General features: G+C 36.0%; 5 protein-coding genes across 5 annotated transcripts; 2 read left to right on the top strand and 3 right to left on the bottom strand.

Moving 5' to 3' along the window:
* Positions 1–839: 839 nt before the first annotated feature.
* LOC124635615 lies at positions 840–4,729 on the top strand. Its single transcript, XM_047171545.1, has 2 exons — positions 840–2,323; positions 2,442–4,729. The coding sequence occupies exons 1-2, from the start codon at positions 2,229–2,231 to the stop codon at positions 3,301–3,303; spliced, it is 957 nt and encodes a 318-aa protein (XP_047027501.1). The 5' UTR covers positions 840–2,228; the 3' UTR covers positions 3,304–4,729.
* Positions 4,730–5,314: 585 nt separating this feature from the next.
* LOC124636019 lies at positions 5,315–7,408 on the bottom strand. The gene is made up of 2 exons (XM_047171978.1): positions 7,234–7,408; positions 5,315–6,086 (listed from the first exon to the last, which is right to left on the bottom strand). Exons 1-2 carry the CDS (start codon positions 7,406–7,408, stop codon positions 5,347–5,349), a joined length of 915 nt encoding a protein of 304 aa, XP_047027934.1. The 3' UTR covers positions 5,315–5,346.
* Positions 7,409–7,669: 261 nt separating this feature from the next.
* Positions 7,670–14,462, bottom strand: LOC124636017. The gene is made up of 3 exons (XM_047171977.1): positions 13,710–14,462; positions 8,683–9,560; positions 7,670–8,517 (listed from the first exon to the last, which is right to left on the bottom strand). The coding sequence occupies exons 2-3, from the start codon at positions 9,035–9,037 to the stop codon at positions 7,670–7,672; spliced, it is 1,203 nt and encodes a 400-aa protein (XP_047027933.1). The 5' UTR covers positions 9,038–9,560; positions 13,710–14,462.
* Positions 9,577–13,162, top strand: LOC124635617. The gene is made up of 2 exons (XM_047171547.1): positions 9,577–10,003; positions 12,368–13,162. Exons 1-2 carry the CDS (start codon positions 9,826–9,828, stop codon positions 13,069–13,071), a joined length of 882 nt encoding a protein of 293 aa, XP_047027503.1. The 5' UTR covers positions 9,577–9,825; the 3' UTR covers positions 13,072–13,162.
* LOC124635614 (protein ALP1-like) lies at positions 10,005–13,712 on the bottom strand. Its single transcript, XM_047171544.1, has 2 exons — positions 13,179–13,712; positions 10,005–12,223 (listed from the first exon to the last, which is right to left on the bottom strand). The coding sequence occupies exons 1-2, from the start codon at positions 13,484–13,486 to the stop codon at positions 11,317–11,319; spliced, it is 1,215 nt and encodes a 404-aa protein (XP_047027500.1). The 5' UTR covers positions 13,487–13,712; the 3' UTR covers positions 10,005–11,316.
* Positions 14,463–14,855: the final 393 nt, after the last annotated feature.

The raw sequence follows: 14,855 nt of genomic DNA, 5'->3' as shown, positions 1-14,855 counted from the left end.
TGCTTTACAAACATACCCTGTCACTACCCAGTGTTTGTACGCTGCTCTCTTTCATTGTCTTCCTTTCCAGTCCTATCCCCTAGCTTGTATAAGTCGGGATAGCACTGATACATTTCCACATACAATATCGGTGGAAGAGTGACCAGTAAGGAGACGAGCTCTACAGGGTTGCGCGGAACAGGAGGGGCGCAACCCCTTCCCCCTCAGGGAAGCCGATTGTAGTTATAATTTAGGAAAAACGAAAATTTTTACAGCCTAGGGTTGTCGTGGAACGGTTACACAAGACTACTCAGAAGATCGAGCTTGTGTTCGTTTGGAACAGATGACCTGGGGGATGCACGTCCCTTCATCCATCCCATACGCTTCCACATTTCAGAACTAGATGTTTGTTCATTTACACTACTGCAATAGTTCTGCCAATCTTTTACCTTCTCTTGACTGATGATTTTTTTGGCAGCTTCTGTTTTACGATCCAGTACAGTTAAGTTATCTGGTGTAGGATTTCAAGAATTAGCTAAAACTATCTTTGACGTATTTAGTAAGTTAATTCTTAAAGTGTTTAGAAGTGATGATGTATGGAAAAGAATAATATCTATGTTTAATAATGGCTAATGATAATAGAAATATGTTATCTCTTAATATTGTACAGTGGAATGCACGTAGTTTGTTGCCTAAACGTAACGAATTCGAACTTTTACTTGCACAAGAAAAAGTACATATAGCACTAGTATCGGAAACTTGGTTAGAATTGGATACGCACTTAAATGTGAGTACATACAATACTTTTAGAAAGGATAGGTCAGATGGTTATGGTGGGCTAGCTATTTTAAAAGTTACTAATATACCAAAAACAAAATAATATTGCAATCCCAAGAATGGTACTTCAGGATGTATCTACTAGGTGGGATTCTACTTTAAAGATGTCACAACTTGGATTATTAATTAATATTTATTGTTTCAGGTAAAATAATACCTCAGAAATGGAAGAATACAAGAGATGCGTGGATGAAATGCGACAAAAATATACGTGAATCGAAATCTGGAGCAAGTGTAAAACCAGTACATAAATACCCCACGGTCAGCCCAATTTGGATCAAACATGATGGAAGAAAAAAAAACTGAAGTTACTAATGTCAACGAAAGAAAGAAAAACGAAGAAATAAATCCTGTAGATAAGAAAATGATTAAGTTTATGGAAACGTTAGAAAATCATGACGATAGTAGAATGAGATATTTTTTAAAGGCTCCTACCGAGCAGCAAACGCCACAGCTGTCAATGATTTATTACCTGTGTCAATCCAGTTTCACAACAAATTGAAAGAACAACCAAAATACTCTAGAGCACCAGTTACACATAACAGATGTATATTTCTGCTATGTAATAGTACTTCACAGCGAGTAGTTCCTTTTGTATTAAGGGTGAGGGTCTTTAAAGATCACAAGTACTATACATATACCGCCGAGTTGTCGTTTGGATTGCATTTGTCAAGGCAGTCATGTTTAGAACTCTTCGAAGTTGAAAACGTTAACCGAAGTTTCACAGCAGCTCACATAGAAGACTTTTGAGAGTTATTGAAAAATGAAAACCACACTTTAGATTTTGAAAATATTGAGCAAATTGATGACTATCTAGTGTGGTATTGGCTGAGACGCACGAAAGAGCAATTCAGAGAACTCGAAGCAGAACTCCCTGATTTTCAAAAACGTGCTACATCACTTGGCGCTTATTTAATGAAACTCAGAACAGGAGACTCGGACGAAAGAATCTCTTCATTATTAAAAATTTGAAGAAGTACTCTCTCAAGACTTGTTGCCAAAGCAGGAGAGATTACAAAGGAATGCTTTGTGCCAGCACATACATAGGGTTACAACATTGGCAGCAAGAAACCTATATATTCCTGAGTCTTTGTTTGGAAACCCTGGGACTAATATGGAGGATAGAAAGGCAATCACTTTAATGGTTGGAACATATATTTATGTTCAGAAGAGTAGTAATTATGCATACCAAAAGAAATCATATTCCCTCCATAAATATAGGAACCTTGTCAAACCGTTCATTATAGTAGGTTGTGATGGCTATATAATGAGGGTTTTTGAAATTTTTTCTGCCGCCAGGCGGCGCTTCGTATGCGTCAGGTCCAAACAGCTGTCAGATAGCACAGATTCTTACCGAACGTATTATTATTTTAGTAAAATTTTATGTATTTGGAAGTGTTATTGATTTTATTATGGATTACGGCCAAAGAAAGGTTGCCGAACTAAAGATTGAGCTCAAAAAGAGAGGCGCAAAAGTTACTGGTACTAAAGAAAAGCTCATTGAAAGGTAAACATAATCTACTTCTATTTGTTTCCACAATTTGATTGATTTTTTTTAACTACTAAATTGAAGTTATTTGTGTTTTAGTGAGTTGTTGTTGATTAATGTATATTATATATTCCAGGCTAAATGACTATGACAGAAACAACAGCTTCAAATCAAATAAAAATGATAATTCTAATCTCTCAAGTGAGATTAATTATGTAATAGAATGGCCAGAAGAAAAGTTATACAAAAGTGTGGATTCAACAACAGTTTTACCCAATTTTGACATTATTAACATAAATACGTATTTCCTTGAATTGTATAAAGACAGCATAGGAATGTCAGATTATTCTGCAGTGCACAGAAGAGGTTATAATATGCTGCAAAATAACTACCTACTCGCATTAGTGACCGCAAATACTAGTACACATATATTTTTCAAAGGTCAAGTCCATTCTGAAAATACAAAAGCCCTCACTTATTTTGCTTCAATTGCCATATGTAATGGAAGTGGATCTATTATACAATCGGTGTGTGAATGTGTAGCAGGGAAAGGACCAAAAGCCATTTGCAAGCATGTGTCAGTTTTGTGCTATGCTATACTCAAATTCCGAGAGCAGAATAAATGGTTCATTAAAATGACTCCAACACAAAAAAAACAAGTATGGCATGTACCTAAAAAAAATAAACTTGATGTTTCGCCGAAAAAAGCAGAGAACCTTTCATATGAAATAGCAGAATATAATGTTTGCAAAAAATATAAAAGAAGTACGTGCTATGATCCAAGACCACAGTCCTCTATCAGTCAGGGAAAAGAATGGGCTGCAACAGTTAGAAATAAAGTCATTAACTACTGCTCATTGTCACAAAAAAGAATAGGATTATGTGGAATTTTGGACAGTGCTAACATGCAAGATGTGATACATGACCATGATTACCTACCTTTTCCTTTACATCATCAACTTATTCTTAATAAAATATCTGTAAGCCATTTATTCTAGATGAATTTATTCATTATAGTAGCTACGACTTGTACAATCTTATTGACTGTACTGTTGCAAGCGAGGTGGTGAATCATGAGAAGTTGTAGCTACTAGATTTTTTTATTATTTAGTATATTATGTAATCATCAATATTGATTGCACTAGCATAGGGATTATAGATGTTTGTTTAAGTTTATACCTTCATACTTTCATTATCCTTTGCCCCTAACAGGTAACTACTGACTCAGCAAAGGAAATTGAAAAGAAAACTAAAAATCAGACGAAGTCAAAGTTATGGTATACAGAACGATCTTTTCGAGTGACTGCTTCAAGAGTCGGTGAGATTTGTAAATTTACTGCTAAAAAGGACCAAGAAAAGTATGCACAAAGCCTTATATGTAATAAGAAAATAGTAAGCATGGCCTTAGAATGGGGCAAGTCTATGGAAACCACAGCAATTGAAGCATATGAGGGGAAAACTGGAAAAAAGTAGAACGCTGTGGTTTATATGTTTCCGTGCAGTACCCTTTCATTGGCGCTTCTCCTGATGGATTAATTGGAGATAACAAAATTTTAGAAGTTAAATGTCCATATTCCATAAAGGATGAAATGATTGGATCCAACAATTATTTCCATTTAGAGCGCGATTCGGAGTATTTGCAACTGAAAGAAACAAGCAACTATTATTACCAAATCCAAACGCAGTTACTTGTCACAGGAAGAGATTGTTGTGATTTATTTATATGGACTAATGTTGATGAAAAAATAATAAATGTTAAAAAAAATGATTCATTTATACAAAATATTATAATCCCTCAAGTAAAAGCTTTCTTTTTTCAATTTATGTTGCCACAGATAGCAAAAAATATGTATGATTGTTAATATATTTTTATAGTATATTGTAAGATTCTATGTGATAGAAATTAGGACAAAGTTTAATTTTGTATTATTTTTATTTTTAACAAAGTTTGTTTAATACAGTACTGGTAAAAGCAACATCAAATAAAATAAAATTGAAAAAAACATGTTTTACTTTATAATATTATTTTTGAAATTGGTTAACATAAAACATACAAATATTATTCTATCTGCTAAAGGCACCAATTTTGAATCCAACTTGCCGCTTAAGATCTTAAAAGTTTTAGCCAAACCAATGACCCTTTCAACGTGTATCCGTTCTGAAGATATTTTTTTTGACCTTGTCAGTTGAGAAGTCTCAAATTGTCCATCAGTATTTTTTAAAAATTCTGGCACATTAACTGTAACATCTTTATGGCACACTAGGTCTTGCACATTAAAGCCACGGTCACTAAGAATGATATCATTAGGTTCAAGTTTATCAATAAGTCCACATTTTTCAAACAATTCACGATCACTCGTAGATCCACCATATGCATCAGACACAAATGTAACGCAGCCTGATGCTGAAATCCCAACTAAAACTTTTAGGCCCTGTTCCCACTACGCCGGACCGGCAGACCTGCCGGAAACCGGACACCGGACAGAGTGTTCACATTACATCGGATCCCGGAAGAAATTCAGACAGTCAAGTACTTACCTCAGTTGAATTTGGACCTGCGCGCACAATGGACGACGAAATTGTTGTGTTGTGGTGGTATCTTAATAGAAGGCAAAATAAAAGAAAACATTGGGTACACCCTATTTTACGGGAAAGATTTTCACTTGGAACATTTGAAACATTAATGGGTGAACTTAGAAGAGACGAATCAAAGTTCTTCAATTATTTTCGAATGACAGCAACCACTTTTGACGATTTACTGGGACGACTAGACATAAGAGTACGAGATACAAGTTTCAGAGAATGTATTTGCCCAGAACAAAGATTAGCCATATGTCTAAGGTAAGATTATTTTATGCACTAGATTGCGTAATAATAGTTTTGACGTAGGTACCTACTTAAGACTGAATTAATGAATGAATGTTTGCTATGTATGAATGTGAATATATATAATGTGTGTGTGTGGGAGGGTGTATGTATTTGATAATCATTATGAATTAAAAATGCAAATAACTTATTTATGTATTTATTTGTACTCAAACTTAAAACCCTTCAAAATCTAAGTAATCTGAGTCTTGGGAATGTATGGAATGATTACTAGATGCTGATGGCGAAGCTGGAATCGGATTCGATGACTGAGATGAAGTTGATGGTATAGATGTTGTTGCCTGTTGATTGCTACTATTATATTGCGTAGAGTATCCAGGGTGGTGTTGATCTTGCGTAGGTGTTGCCTGTTGATTGACGCTATTATGTGTGTAGTATCCAGAATACTGATCTGGTCCGGTCATCTGATTATATGAATCACGCCAATGTCCGTAATTTGGTCTCTCATTATTCCTACTTTTAATTTTTTGCAACATTGTCATGACGCTAGCTTGAAATTCTAAAGTCTCTTCGATAGTTAAAGTGTTCAAGATTGGTATAATGCCTTTGAAGAAAGACAGATGATGGTTTTCCTTTTCTGGGTTTATTCTGGAGTCCAAAAACTTTACCATCCTGTCATTTACCTCTTTATTATCAATTTTTCTTTTATCTTTAATTAAAGGTGAACGAAAATCTGATTCCATGCCTACTTCAGTCTCGGTTCTTGCTTTTTTTGAAACTGACTCATGTGGTGGTCGAGGTTCGGAGACTTTTTTCACAAACATTAATTGCTCGTGATATAAATAATTTCGTGTCTTTTTGGCCGAAGATCCAGATTTAGACTCATCTTTTTGTTTCTTTACTGTCTTAAGCCACGAATCTCGTATATTATTCCATTTAGTTGAAACCTGTTTTCCTGAAATCAATAAAAAAATATCATAAAACAATACAATTTGTTTCTTGGTGACGTATAAAGTAATAATGTATTAACAAAAAATACTTTTTTTTTCAGATATTTAGCTTCAGGATGTTCATTCAAAGAAATACATTACTCATACAGAGTAGGCGTTTCGACAATAAGTAAACTAATAAAAGAAATGACCCACGTCATTTGGGAAAACCTAAAGACAGATTTCCTTAAGCTGCCTGATACTGAGAGAGAATGGGAGGACATCGTTTCAGGATTCGAAAGAAAAGCCAACTTTCCTCACTGTCTTGGAGCAGTAGATGGCAAACATATCAGAATTTTGAAACCAGCCAAGAGTGGTTCTATGTTCTTTAATTACAAGGAGTATTATTCTTTTGTATTAATGGCAGTTGTCGATTCAGAGTACCGATTTATTTTTATTAGTGTGGGCTCATATGGCAAGGAATGCGATTCTACTATATTAAAGGATAGTACATTTTGGCAAAAGATCAATGATGGTACTTAAATGTACCAAAGCCTAGACCGCTTCATGAAAACTTGCACGAAGAATTTAATATTAAAGGATAGTACATTTTGGCAAAAGATCAATGATGGTACTTTAAATGTACCAAAGCCTAGACCGCTTCATGAAAACTTGCACGAAGAATTACCGTTTATACTTATTGGCGATGAAGGCTTTGCTTTAACACCTAATCTCCTACGTCCATATGGAGGTACACATTTGAATACTGATAAAAAGATTTTTAACTATAGACTAAGTCGAGCAAGAAGGTATGTTGAGTGCGCTTTTGGTATTCTGGCAAATAAGTGGCGAATAATCCATCGAGCTATAGATCTGAACGTAGACACAGCAATTCAAGTAATTAAAGCTTGTACAGTCTTACATAATTTTGTAAGAGAAAAAGATGGTATAAATTTTGAAAGTTACCAAAATATAGAACATAGACAAGAACAAGAAACGACACCCATGAATCGGAATGTGTCAAGTCGAGGTGGCCCTAATGCCAACGCTATACGGACATCATTTACTAATTATTTTGTTTCGGATATTGGTTCCGTTCCGTGGCAGGCAGCAGCTATAAAATAAAATTTATCAATGCATTTACATTTTATCAATAAAACATTAAAAACTCACCGTACTGTTTTCTTTCTTTTTCATCCAGTTCATCGAAGTTTGGTTTCAGTATTAAACATACTTCACGCCATGCTGCTAACTTTAAGTTTTTGTCTTTATAGACGTCCTCGGTCTTATCCCACAGAACAGGTCTCTCTTGGACAAGCGTAATTAAAGTTTCTGCTTGAATATCCATGCTAAACGTCTACTTTTACCAGAAAATGCGAGCCGAATGACGTGAGTGGAACACGGGCAGGGCGAGGGGAGCACGAGCGGGGCGAGCGGGGGACAGATACCGGCACAAACTCGTTCACATTACTCCGGGCCCGGTCGTTCTGCCGGCAATTCGTAGTGACAAAACGCTCGGTAAAAATGCCGGGCTCGGCAAAAATGCCGGACCCGGGATAATGTGAATAGCTTCATATAAATTGTACAGCCACTAGCCCTTCCGGCAGATTTACCGGCGCGGCAGATCTGCCGGTCCGGCGTAGTGGGAACCGGGCCTTAGAGTATTTGCTGATTTGTAAGTGGAATATGTAAGTTGTTGTGTAAGTGGATTTTTGGGCTTCTCTATTTTTATTTCCGTGCAATCTACTATCACAGTGCATGGATTAATCTTGCCATAGTATTTCATATTTTTATCTATGCATTGTTTTGGCACCCAAACATTTAACTCTTTCAATTTACAATATAAGTAATTGATCCATGTTATAAAAATGTTACTTAGTACCGTTTTATCAATCTTCGATCGAAAGGCGAGTTCTGTAAATAGCATGTTCCGGCGTAATTTAATTAACACTAGAAGGAATTGATCACAAGGGTTTAGAAACGGCACCTTCAATGTTTTCAGTTGAGGATAATATTTTAAACAATTTACTTCATCTCCAAAAATACTAAATATGAATTTGATATGTTCATAATCTTGGAAACCAGTATAAAACTGTACTTCGGCCGCATTGGTTATATCCAGCACATTTGCAATTGAAGATTTTTTTTTTTTGTTTTCATTTGGAGGACATTCTTTAAATGTTTTGAGATCATCACTTCCATATAAATCACATTGGATACCAATATCTTTCTGTTTCTTCTCGAATTCAATTTCTACTTCGCAAAAGTTTGTAGTTTCCATGAGGAAGGTGTCATCCTTCTCTTTTTCATTGTTTATGTGTACTTGGACACTAATTTTCCTTTCATTTCGCGCCAAAAGCCTTTGATGTCGCTCCTCCTTTTTTTGATGCAAGCTAGAATTTTCTTCATTCCATGGGAATCGACGTGGCACTGCACATTTTTTCAACACAGGTCTGGCTGAAATAATAATTCAATAAATATAATGTTTTAATGAAGTAATTTTTGATAAGGCAAGTACTAAAAAACGTTTGCACTACATCATTGAAGGTTAGTCGCGCACAGACATAATCAAGGTGACTTAACTAAAGTTTATCATTATAAATAAGTACAACATATTCTTACGTTTTTCTAATACTGAGTCCTTCGGTAGCTGGTAATCGTCCTCTGTGAAGTGGCTTTTGCAAACGAGGCTATTTTTCGTTGGAGTAAATTTATCTCTTCGAATGGCTACAAGCCACTGTTTTAATCGGCTTTTATCTTTTGTAGGGAACTTATGTCCTCCTTTTTTATTTGCACACATAGGCACTGCACAACACTGTGGCATTTTGGAAAACAATATTCCGTTTGTAACGTTTTTAAGAATAAATAAACCAAAAAAATGATCGAAAAATATAAATCGTGTATGTGTTTTGACAGGTACCTGGACCTGACGTCTCGGTGCTGCCACCTCGTGGACGCCATTTTCGAAAACCCTCATTGATGTACTGGGCCATTATGCAGCCACAAAACCAGATGCAGACATTTTAAAAGATGAATTTTATGATTCTTCAAAACCTATGCGACAATATTTTAGAGATGGTGATGTAATGAAGACAAGACCGAGGCTTTCGTGACAGCATTTCCCTCGAGTTTCTAAGCTTTTATTATAAAAAATACCGTGTGGATTTTGTATAGTGTTCAAATAAAAACATACTTAACCTAAGCGGATTCTAGGAGCTCGATCAACAGATGCGAAATTTGAGGTCAGTGACACTAGACGTCATTTTTGTTCCGAAGATCGACAAGTATGAATAAGACCTCACAAGATATAATTTTGGCATGAAAAGACTTTTTTTTTATTGTTTGGTGATGGATGTTTTGAACTTTTTAAATTTATTTATGCTTTTGTTTTTGGTTTTGTTGCTTTTATTTATTTGTGAGTTTCTGCTTTAAAAATCATTAATTTGCATGCAATTAATTTTTATGTTCTAAGTGAAACAAGACGTCCTCGCATCCGCGGTCTTAGGCCCATAGCACACGGCGTTTTTTAAATGCGCTGATAACGCGCGTTTCAGGAACGCGCTTCTTCGGCGCTGTAAACGCTAATTGTTGCGTTTGCATTGATAATAGAAACGCGCGCATGAAGCGCGTATACGCGCATTTGAAGCGGTACAAACGCGCGTACAAAGGAGCGGAGTAGGGCAGAGGGGGTGGGGGTCCACCACTGCGCCCGCGCCTCAGTTGCAATAATGGTTTATTGTGTGCTGCGCGTGTATCTCGTTTAAAATGGAACCCTTCGACACCGACCGCTTTATAACAGAAATAAACAATCGTCCAGCTACATGGAATTCACTACTGCCCGAATATTCAAACAAAGTGTTAAAAAGAAATGCTTGGGATGAATTGTGCCAAATTTTTTATAACAATTTTAATGAAAAAACCAGTAAGGAAAAAAACCTGGCAGGTAAGATTTCTTATATTTATTTAAAAATAATTTATTATAGTTTATAGTGCGACGGTACATAGAACAGTAAAACAGTAGAACATGTAATTAGGTAGGTACCAGTGGCGTAGCCTCCATACAACACGATTCCCATCGGCTTCCCTTGGCAGATTCTAATAGGTATATGTATTTTTTTTATATTTACAACAATAGCTTCACTGAGCCCTAGTCTTACAAAAATCTATTCGACTAATCTACGTAATTATCGCAAACAATATAATTACATTACACCAGGGTGACCATTTGTGGCAGGTTCCTGCCATTTTGTACAGATTAATTAAGGACAAAAAAACCCTGGCAGTTGGCAGAATTTATTTAATTAATTTACTGAGAGTCTCAGTAAATTAATTATATAAATTATTAATCTATGCCAGGCTTTTTTTGTCCTTAATTAATCTGTCAAAATGGCAGGAACCTGCCACAAACGGTCACCTTGCATTACACGCTTTCACAAAATATTCTTCAATAAGCTGAATACAAAATACGCAATGTATTTGAATCGCGCAAACGCACACGTATATTATTTTACGCGTGCCGATTTTACTCGCTCATATTTATGGGAATTCAAATGTTTGAAATGTATGCGATTCACGCATACATACACATTACTACCACATGCAAACACTGTCGATAATATGAGCCGGGTAAAGCCGATCTGTGATAGCTTACAATCTTTATTATAAGAATATTATTTCGTTTCATTTGTCCGTTGCAATATAATGTTGTAAGTTAAATTTGACCCACTTGTCGGTTTCCAATTAAGCTGAAATTTTGCATAAATGTGTAAATCGCATGACAGTGGAATATTATGATGATGTATGACGTAGAACTGATCTGATGATAGAGGTGGAAGGTGGCCATAGGAACTCAGTAATAAAGCGATGTACTTCCATCGAGTTTGGACTCGTTTCATTTGTCTTGATGAGTATTTTGTATTCAGACAGTTTCCAAGGTCTCATGATGGAGCTGGAGGGTGGCCATGGGATCTCTGTAATAAAGCAACGTAATTCCGTCGAGTTTGGGCTCGTTTCATTTGTCTTGATGAGTACTTTGTCTTCAGACAGTTTCCAGGGTCTGACGATGGAGCTGGAAGTCGGCTATAGGATCTTCGTAATAAAACAAAGTAATTCCATCAAGTTTGGGCTCGTTTGATTCGTCTTGATGAGAACTTTTATGTAAGTAATTTAATGACGTCTTGTTTATTGACGCGGTAAACTTTTTTTTGTGCTGGCTTTACTTTTCTTTTTTTTCACCCTACGCTACTGGTAGGTACCCTAAATTTTAGAATCTTGCCATGGTACTGCACCTTCATCACTAATAAAATAATCAGCGTACATATTTCGTATCATAGTTCCGCTTAATTGTCCCTGTGACCGTCTTGCACCAATCGAAATCAAACTTGCATCTTCAGGAGGATCTTCTAAACCAACTATACTCAAAGAATTATGAAAATTATAACCGTCACGTTCACGTATGAAATTATGCAGTACACAACAGGCTTTCACAATAGCCACACTGAAGTCCACGCTAACGTTCAGTGGCCGATTAAAGATTTTAAATTTGTTGCTTAATATACCAAATGTACATTCAATGTATCGTCTGGCACGTGTCAAGCGGTAATTATATATTCTTTTCTCTCGTGGCAAGATTTTTCCAGCGTAAGGTCTCTGTAAATGTTGAGATAATGCAAAGCCTTCATCTCCAACAAACGTAAATGGTATTGGCACTCCATTATTAGATATTGGTCTCGCATTTGGTATATTATAATTTCCTTGCCTTATCTTTTTGGTCCATTCACTACATTCATTTATTGTTGAGTCTGCAGCCTTTCCATAGCATCCGACATCTATATCGATAAATCTGTAATTTGCGTCACATATTGCAAGCAATACGATGGAAAAATATTTTTTATAATTAAAATACTCTGATCCACTATGTTGAGGTTTTATAACTCTGATATGTTTCCCATCGATAGCCCCAAGTAGATTGGGAAAATTTGCGTATTTCATAAATCCTTCAGCAGTTTTTAGATGTGATTCCTCGGTTGGTTCTGGCATACAGATGTTTTTTAATTTATCCCATATTATTTTCACTGTTTCACGGACTATGATGCCTGCCGTCGTTTGTCCACACTTAAAGTCATAGTGAATATCTGAGAAATAGCAACCCGTAGCTAAATACCTGAAAAGAATAACATTTTTAAAGCTTCTCTTGTTATCGTAAATTTTACATATTTAATTAAAATTAACCTACAACTACTTATTTCAAATGAATTAAAATTAACCTAATAAATAACTAAACTATTTACATTATTATTGTTTTCAGTCATTGAACTTCAAAGAAAATGGAAGAGCATTAAGGACGCTTATAAAAGAGACAAGGCGAAGAACAATAACTGTTCCAGTGGATCTGGAGCTAAACCTAGAAGACCCTACATATATTCCAATTTGCTAACTTTTTTAGACCCGCTTTACGAAATAAGATCTCCAAGTCAAAATGATGATGCAGCACTGGGGAATAACCAAGACTGTGATTTTCAAAAACCACATTCACCAAAGAAGTCTAAAAAGACTCCAAAACATGAAGACCCACAAGACAAATTGTATGAAGCACTGACAGCAAATCTCAAACAGTCTAAGGAAGCGAATAATACAATTTTATCTGAAAATCCCGACATACTGTTCTTAATTTCGTTAGCTAAAGATTTTTCTGCTATCAAAGAGGAATTTAAGTTAGAGGCCAAAGCTGATATGATAAATTTAATTCGTAAATATAAAAATATGGGACACTCATCGAGAATATTGAATGAAAATAGATACCAAGGTGCATTTCAATATGAACATCAGTATGGATACCAGTCTGGATATCAGTCTGAATCTGGATATCAGTCTGAATTTCAACCACAATATCCAAGTAATCAATCAGCGCCAAGAAACGAATCTGTCAGTTCACTTCAAAATTTAGATAGCAATGAATCGGTTACAAATGACTCCGATATCATATCTGACATGTATGATGATATTGAATAAATCTTTTTCTCTTATTCATAATCTAAGTGCACTTATAACATTTTACGATTGATTTAAAAATGTAACAGAACAATAAATAAATAAATAAATACTAGTTGTTTTCTTACCTCAATGTGATGAGCAAACGTTCTTCTGCCGATATACATGATCTCATTGCTGTATTTTGACGAGTTAACTCAGGTTTTAGAATCAAAAGAAGTTCTTGGAATGACGAATATGACATTCGATAACAATTATAAAATTTCTTCCATCTTCTATGTATTACCAATTTTTTAAAAGTTGTATGATAATGACCACTCAATCTTTTTTCACTCGTAAATGGATCTATCCAATAAATTCGCTTTTTTTTACGTTTTTTACTTTTTAAAAGAAGTACTAAAGCCAAAGTAAGCAGTGTTGTCTCAACCGACGCCATTGTACAACTGAAGAAGAGGAGTCTCTGATCAAAACGCAAAAGGTACGAGCGACTACAGCGCGTCTTACCGCTGTACCTGCGCGTATACGCGCAGAAGAGGCAGGTTTTATAATCGCCCCGTGTGCTTAAGTTACAAGGTTGCGATCCAATCTCGTTTGAATCGTGTATACGCGCGTTCTCTGCGCGTCGTCAGCGCGTTTAAAAAACGCCGTGTGCTATGGGCCTTAGACGTGGAAGAGATGTGCTTGTGCACGGGTGGATTGGAAACGGTGGCGGATGTGGTGCATGTGGTTGAAGTTGTAGCGTAGTGGTAGTGCTGATCGAGGTAGCCCTAGCCGGGGTAGCAGGGGGCGTGGAGGCCTCTCCAATGTCCGTCACGAGCGACCAGGACCGCACGCACTCTATTGACTAGTTAGCTTTTTTGTTTTTTTTTTTTTTTAATTCAAAAAACATTTTGGTTAAATTAATTGAATCTTTTGATTTTTAGCCTCATGATCCTCAATATAGAAGAGCTGCCAATATAGAAAAGATGGTGTGTTATTTGTAATATTTTGGTTATACATATTACTCACAAGTTTTAAATTTCAACCGACTTCCCAAAAAGACGGAGGTTCTCAATTCGTCGGGATCTTTCTTCTTTATGTATGTTTACTGATTACTCAAAGACGTCTGGATTTTGATTTTTTTTCTAGATCAAATCTCCAACCACCATCATCACGATCGATTGCGCCCGCGTCACCATCATCAGGATCATTGCGCCCGTGTCGCCATCGGTAGCACCATCATCACCGGCATTATATTCGGTGCCTTCGCCGGCAATGTAAGTCGATACAAGTAAGTTTTACAGATTTTAAGATTATGAGTACTACAACCCTGTTCCTTCACCAGGTTTCTGGAATGTGAGGATTCGGATACGATCACAACTTTGAGCTCTTTACCCGCTTCTCCGATGCCGCATCCATCTCTGTAATATAAATGAAAGTCCTTGATCTTGGGTTACTTGAGTTTTATTTCACAACACACATTCACTCACTGTACCACAGTTACATAGTCGACCCATACCAAGGATATGGAAAAAGACAGATGACAGATCATAGCGGAAGTTATTATATTAGTGACGTACTAATTAGTATTACTAATTAGTGATGTTACAACATCCCCCCTGTTAAGTTTAAATTAACCCTTGACAAACAATAGACTTAAGACTATGGACTGACTTGACAAAAATTGACTTTATTATACATAGTTATGATAGACAAAGGTTTTTACTTAATTATGACTTAATTTAGATTACAATTATATACTTAATCTATTTCTTCTATTAGCCTACGAGAAGGCTTTACAAATCGACCTGAACGTGTGACAATTT

Source organism: Helicoverpa zea, chromosome 13 (assembly GCF_022581195.2).
Source record: "Helicoverpa zea isolate HzStark_Cry1AcR chromosome 13, ilHelZeax1.1, whole genome shotgun sequence".
Taxonomy (NCBI): domain Eukaryota; kingdom Metazoa; phylum Arthropoda; class Insecta; order Lepidoptera; family Noctuidae; genus Helicoverpa; species Helicoverpa zea.
This window is presented reverse-complemented; position numbering and strand designations above follow the sequence as displayed.

What these genes read in the sequence shown, in the direction of transcription:
- LOC124635615 (XM_047171545.1), top strand. Translation starts at nt 2,229, where the DNA reads ATGGATTACGGCCAAAGAAAGGTTGCCGAACTAAAGATTGAGCTCAAA. An exon ending in AAAGAAAAGCTCATTGAAAG is followed by an intron (nt 2,324 to 2,441) that starts GTAAACATAATC and finishes TATATATTCCAG; the next exon opens with GCTAAATGACTATGACAGAA.
- LOC124636019 (XM_047171978.1), bottom strand. Translation starts at nt 7,408, where the DNA reads ATGGATATTCAAGCAGAAACTTTAATTACGCTTGTCCAAGAGAGACCT. An exon ending in AAAAGAAAGAAAACAGTACG is followed by an intron (nt 6,087 to 7,233) that starts GTGAGTTTTTAA and finishes TATTGATTTCAG; the next exon opens with GAAAACAGGTTTCAACTAAA.
- LOC124636017 (XM_047171977.1), bottom strand. Translation starts at nt 9,037, where the DNA reads ATGAGGGTTTTCGAAAATGGCGTCCACGAGGTGGCAGCACCGAGACGT. An exon ending in GGACTCAGTATTAGAAAAAC is followed by an intron (nt 8,518 to 8,682) that starts GTAAGAATATGT and finishes TTATTATTTCAG; the next exon opens with CCAGACCTGTGTTGAAAAAA.
- LOC124635617 (XM_047171547.1), top strand. Translation starts at nt 9,826, where the DNA reads ATGGAACCCTTCGACACCGACCGCTTTATAACAGAAATAAACAATCGT. An exon ending in TAAGGAAAAAAACCTGGCAG is followed by an intron (nt 10,004 to 12,367) that starts GTAAGATTTCTT and finishes TATTGTTTTCAG; the next exon opens with TCATTGAACTTCAAAGAAAA.
- LOC124635614 (XM_047171544.1), bottom strand. Translation starts at nt 13,486, where the DNA reads ATGGCGTCGGTTGAGACAACACTGCTTACTTTGGCTTTAGTACTTCTT. An exon ending in CGTTTGCTCATCACATTGAG is followed by an intron (nt 12,224 to 13,178) that starts GTAAGAAAACAA and finishes TATTCTTTTCAG; the next exon opens with GTATTTAGCTACGGGTTGCT.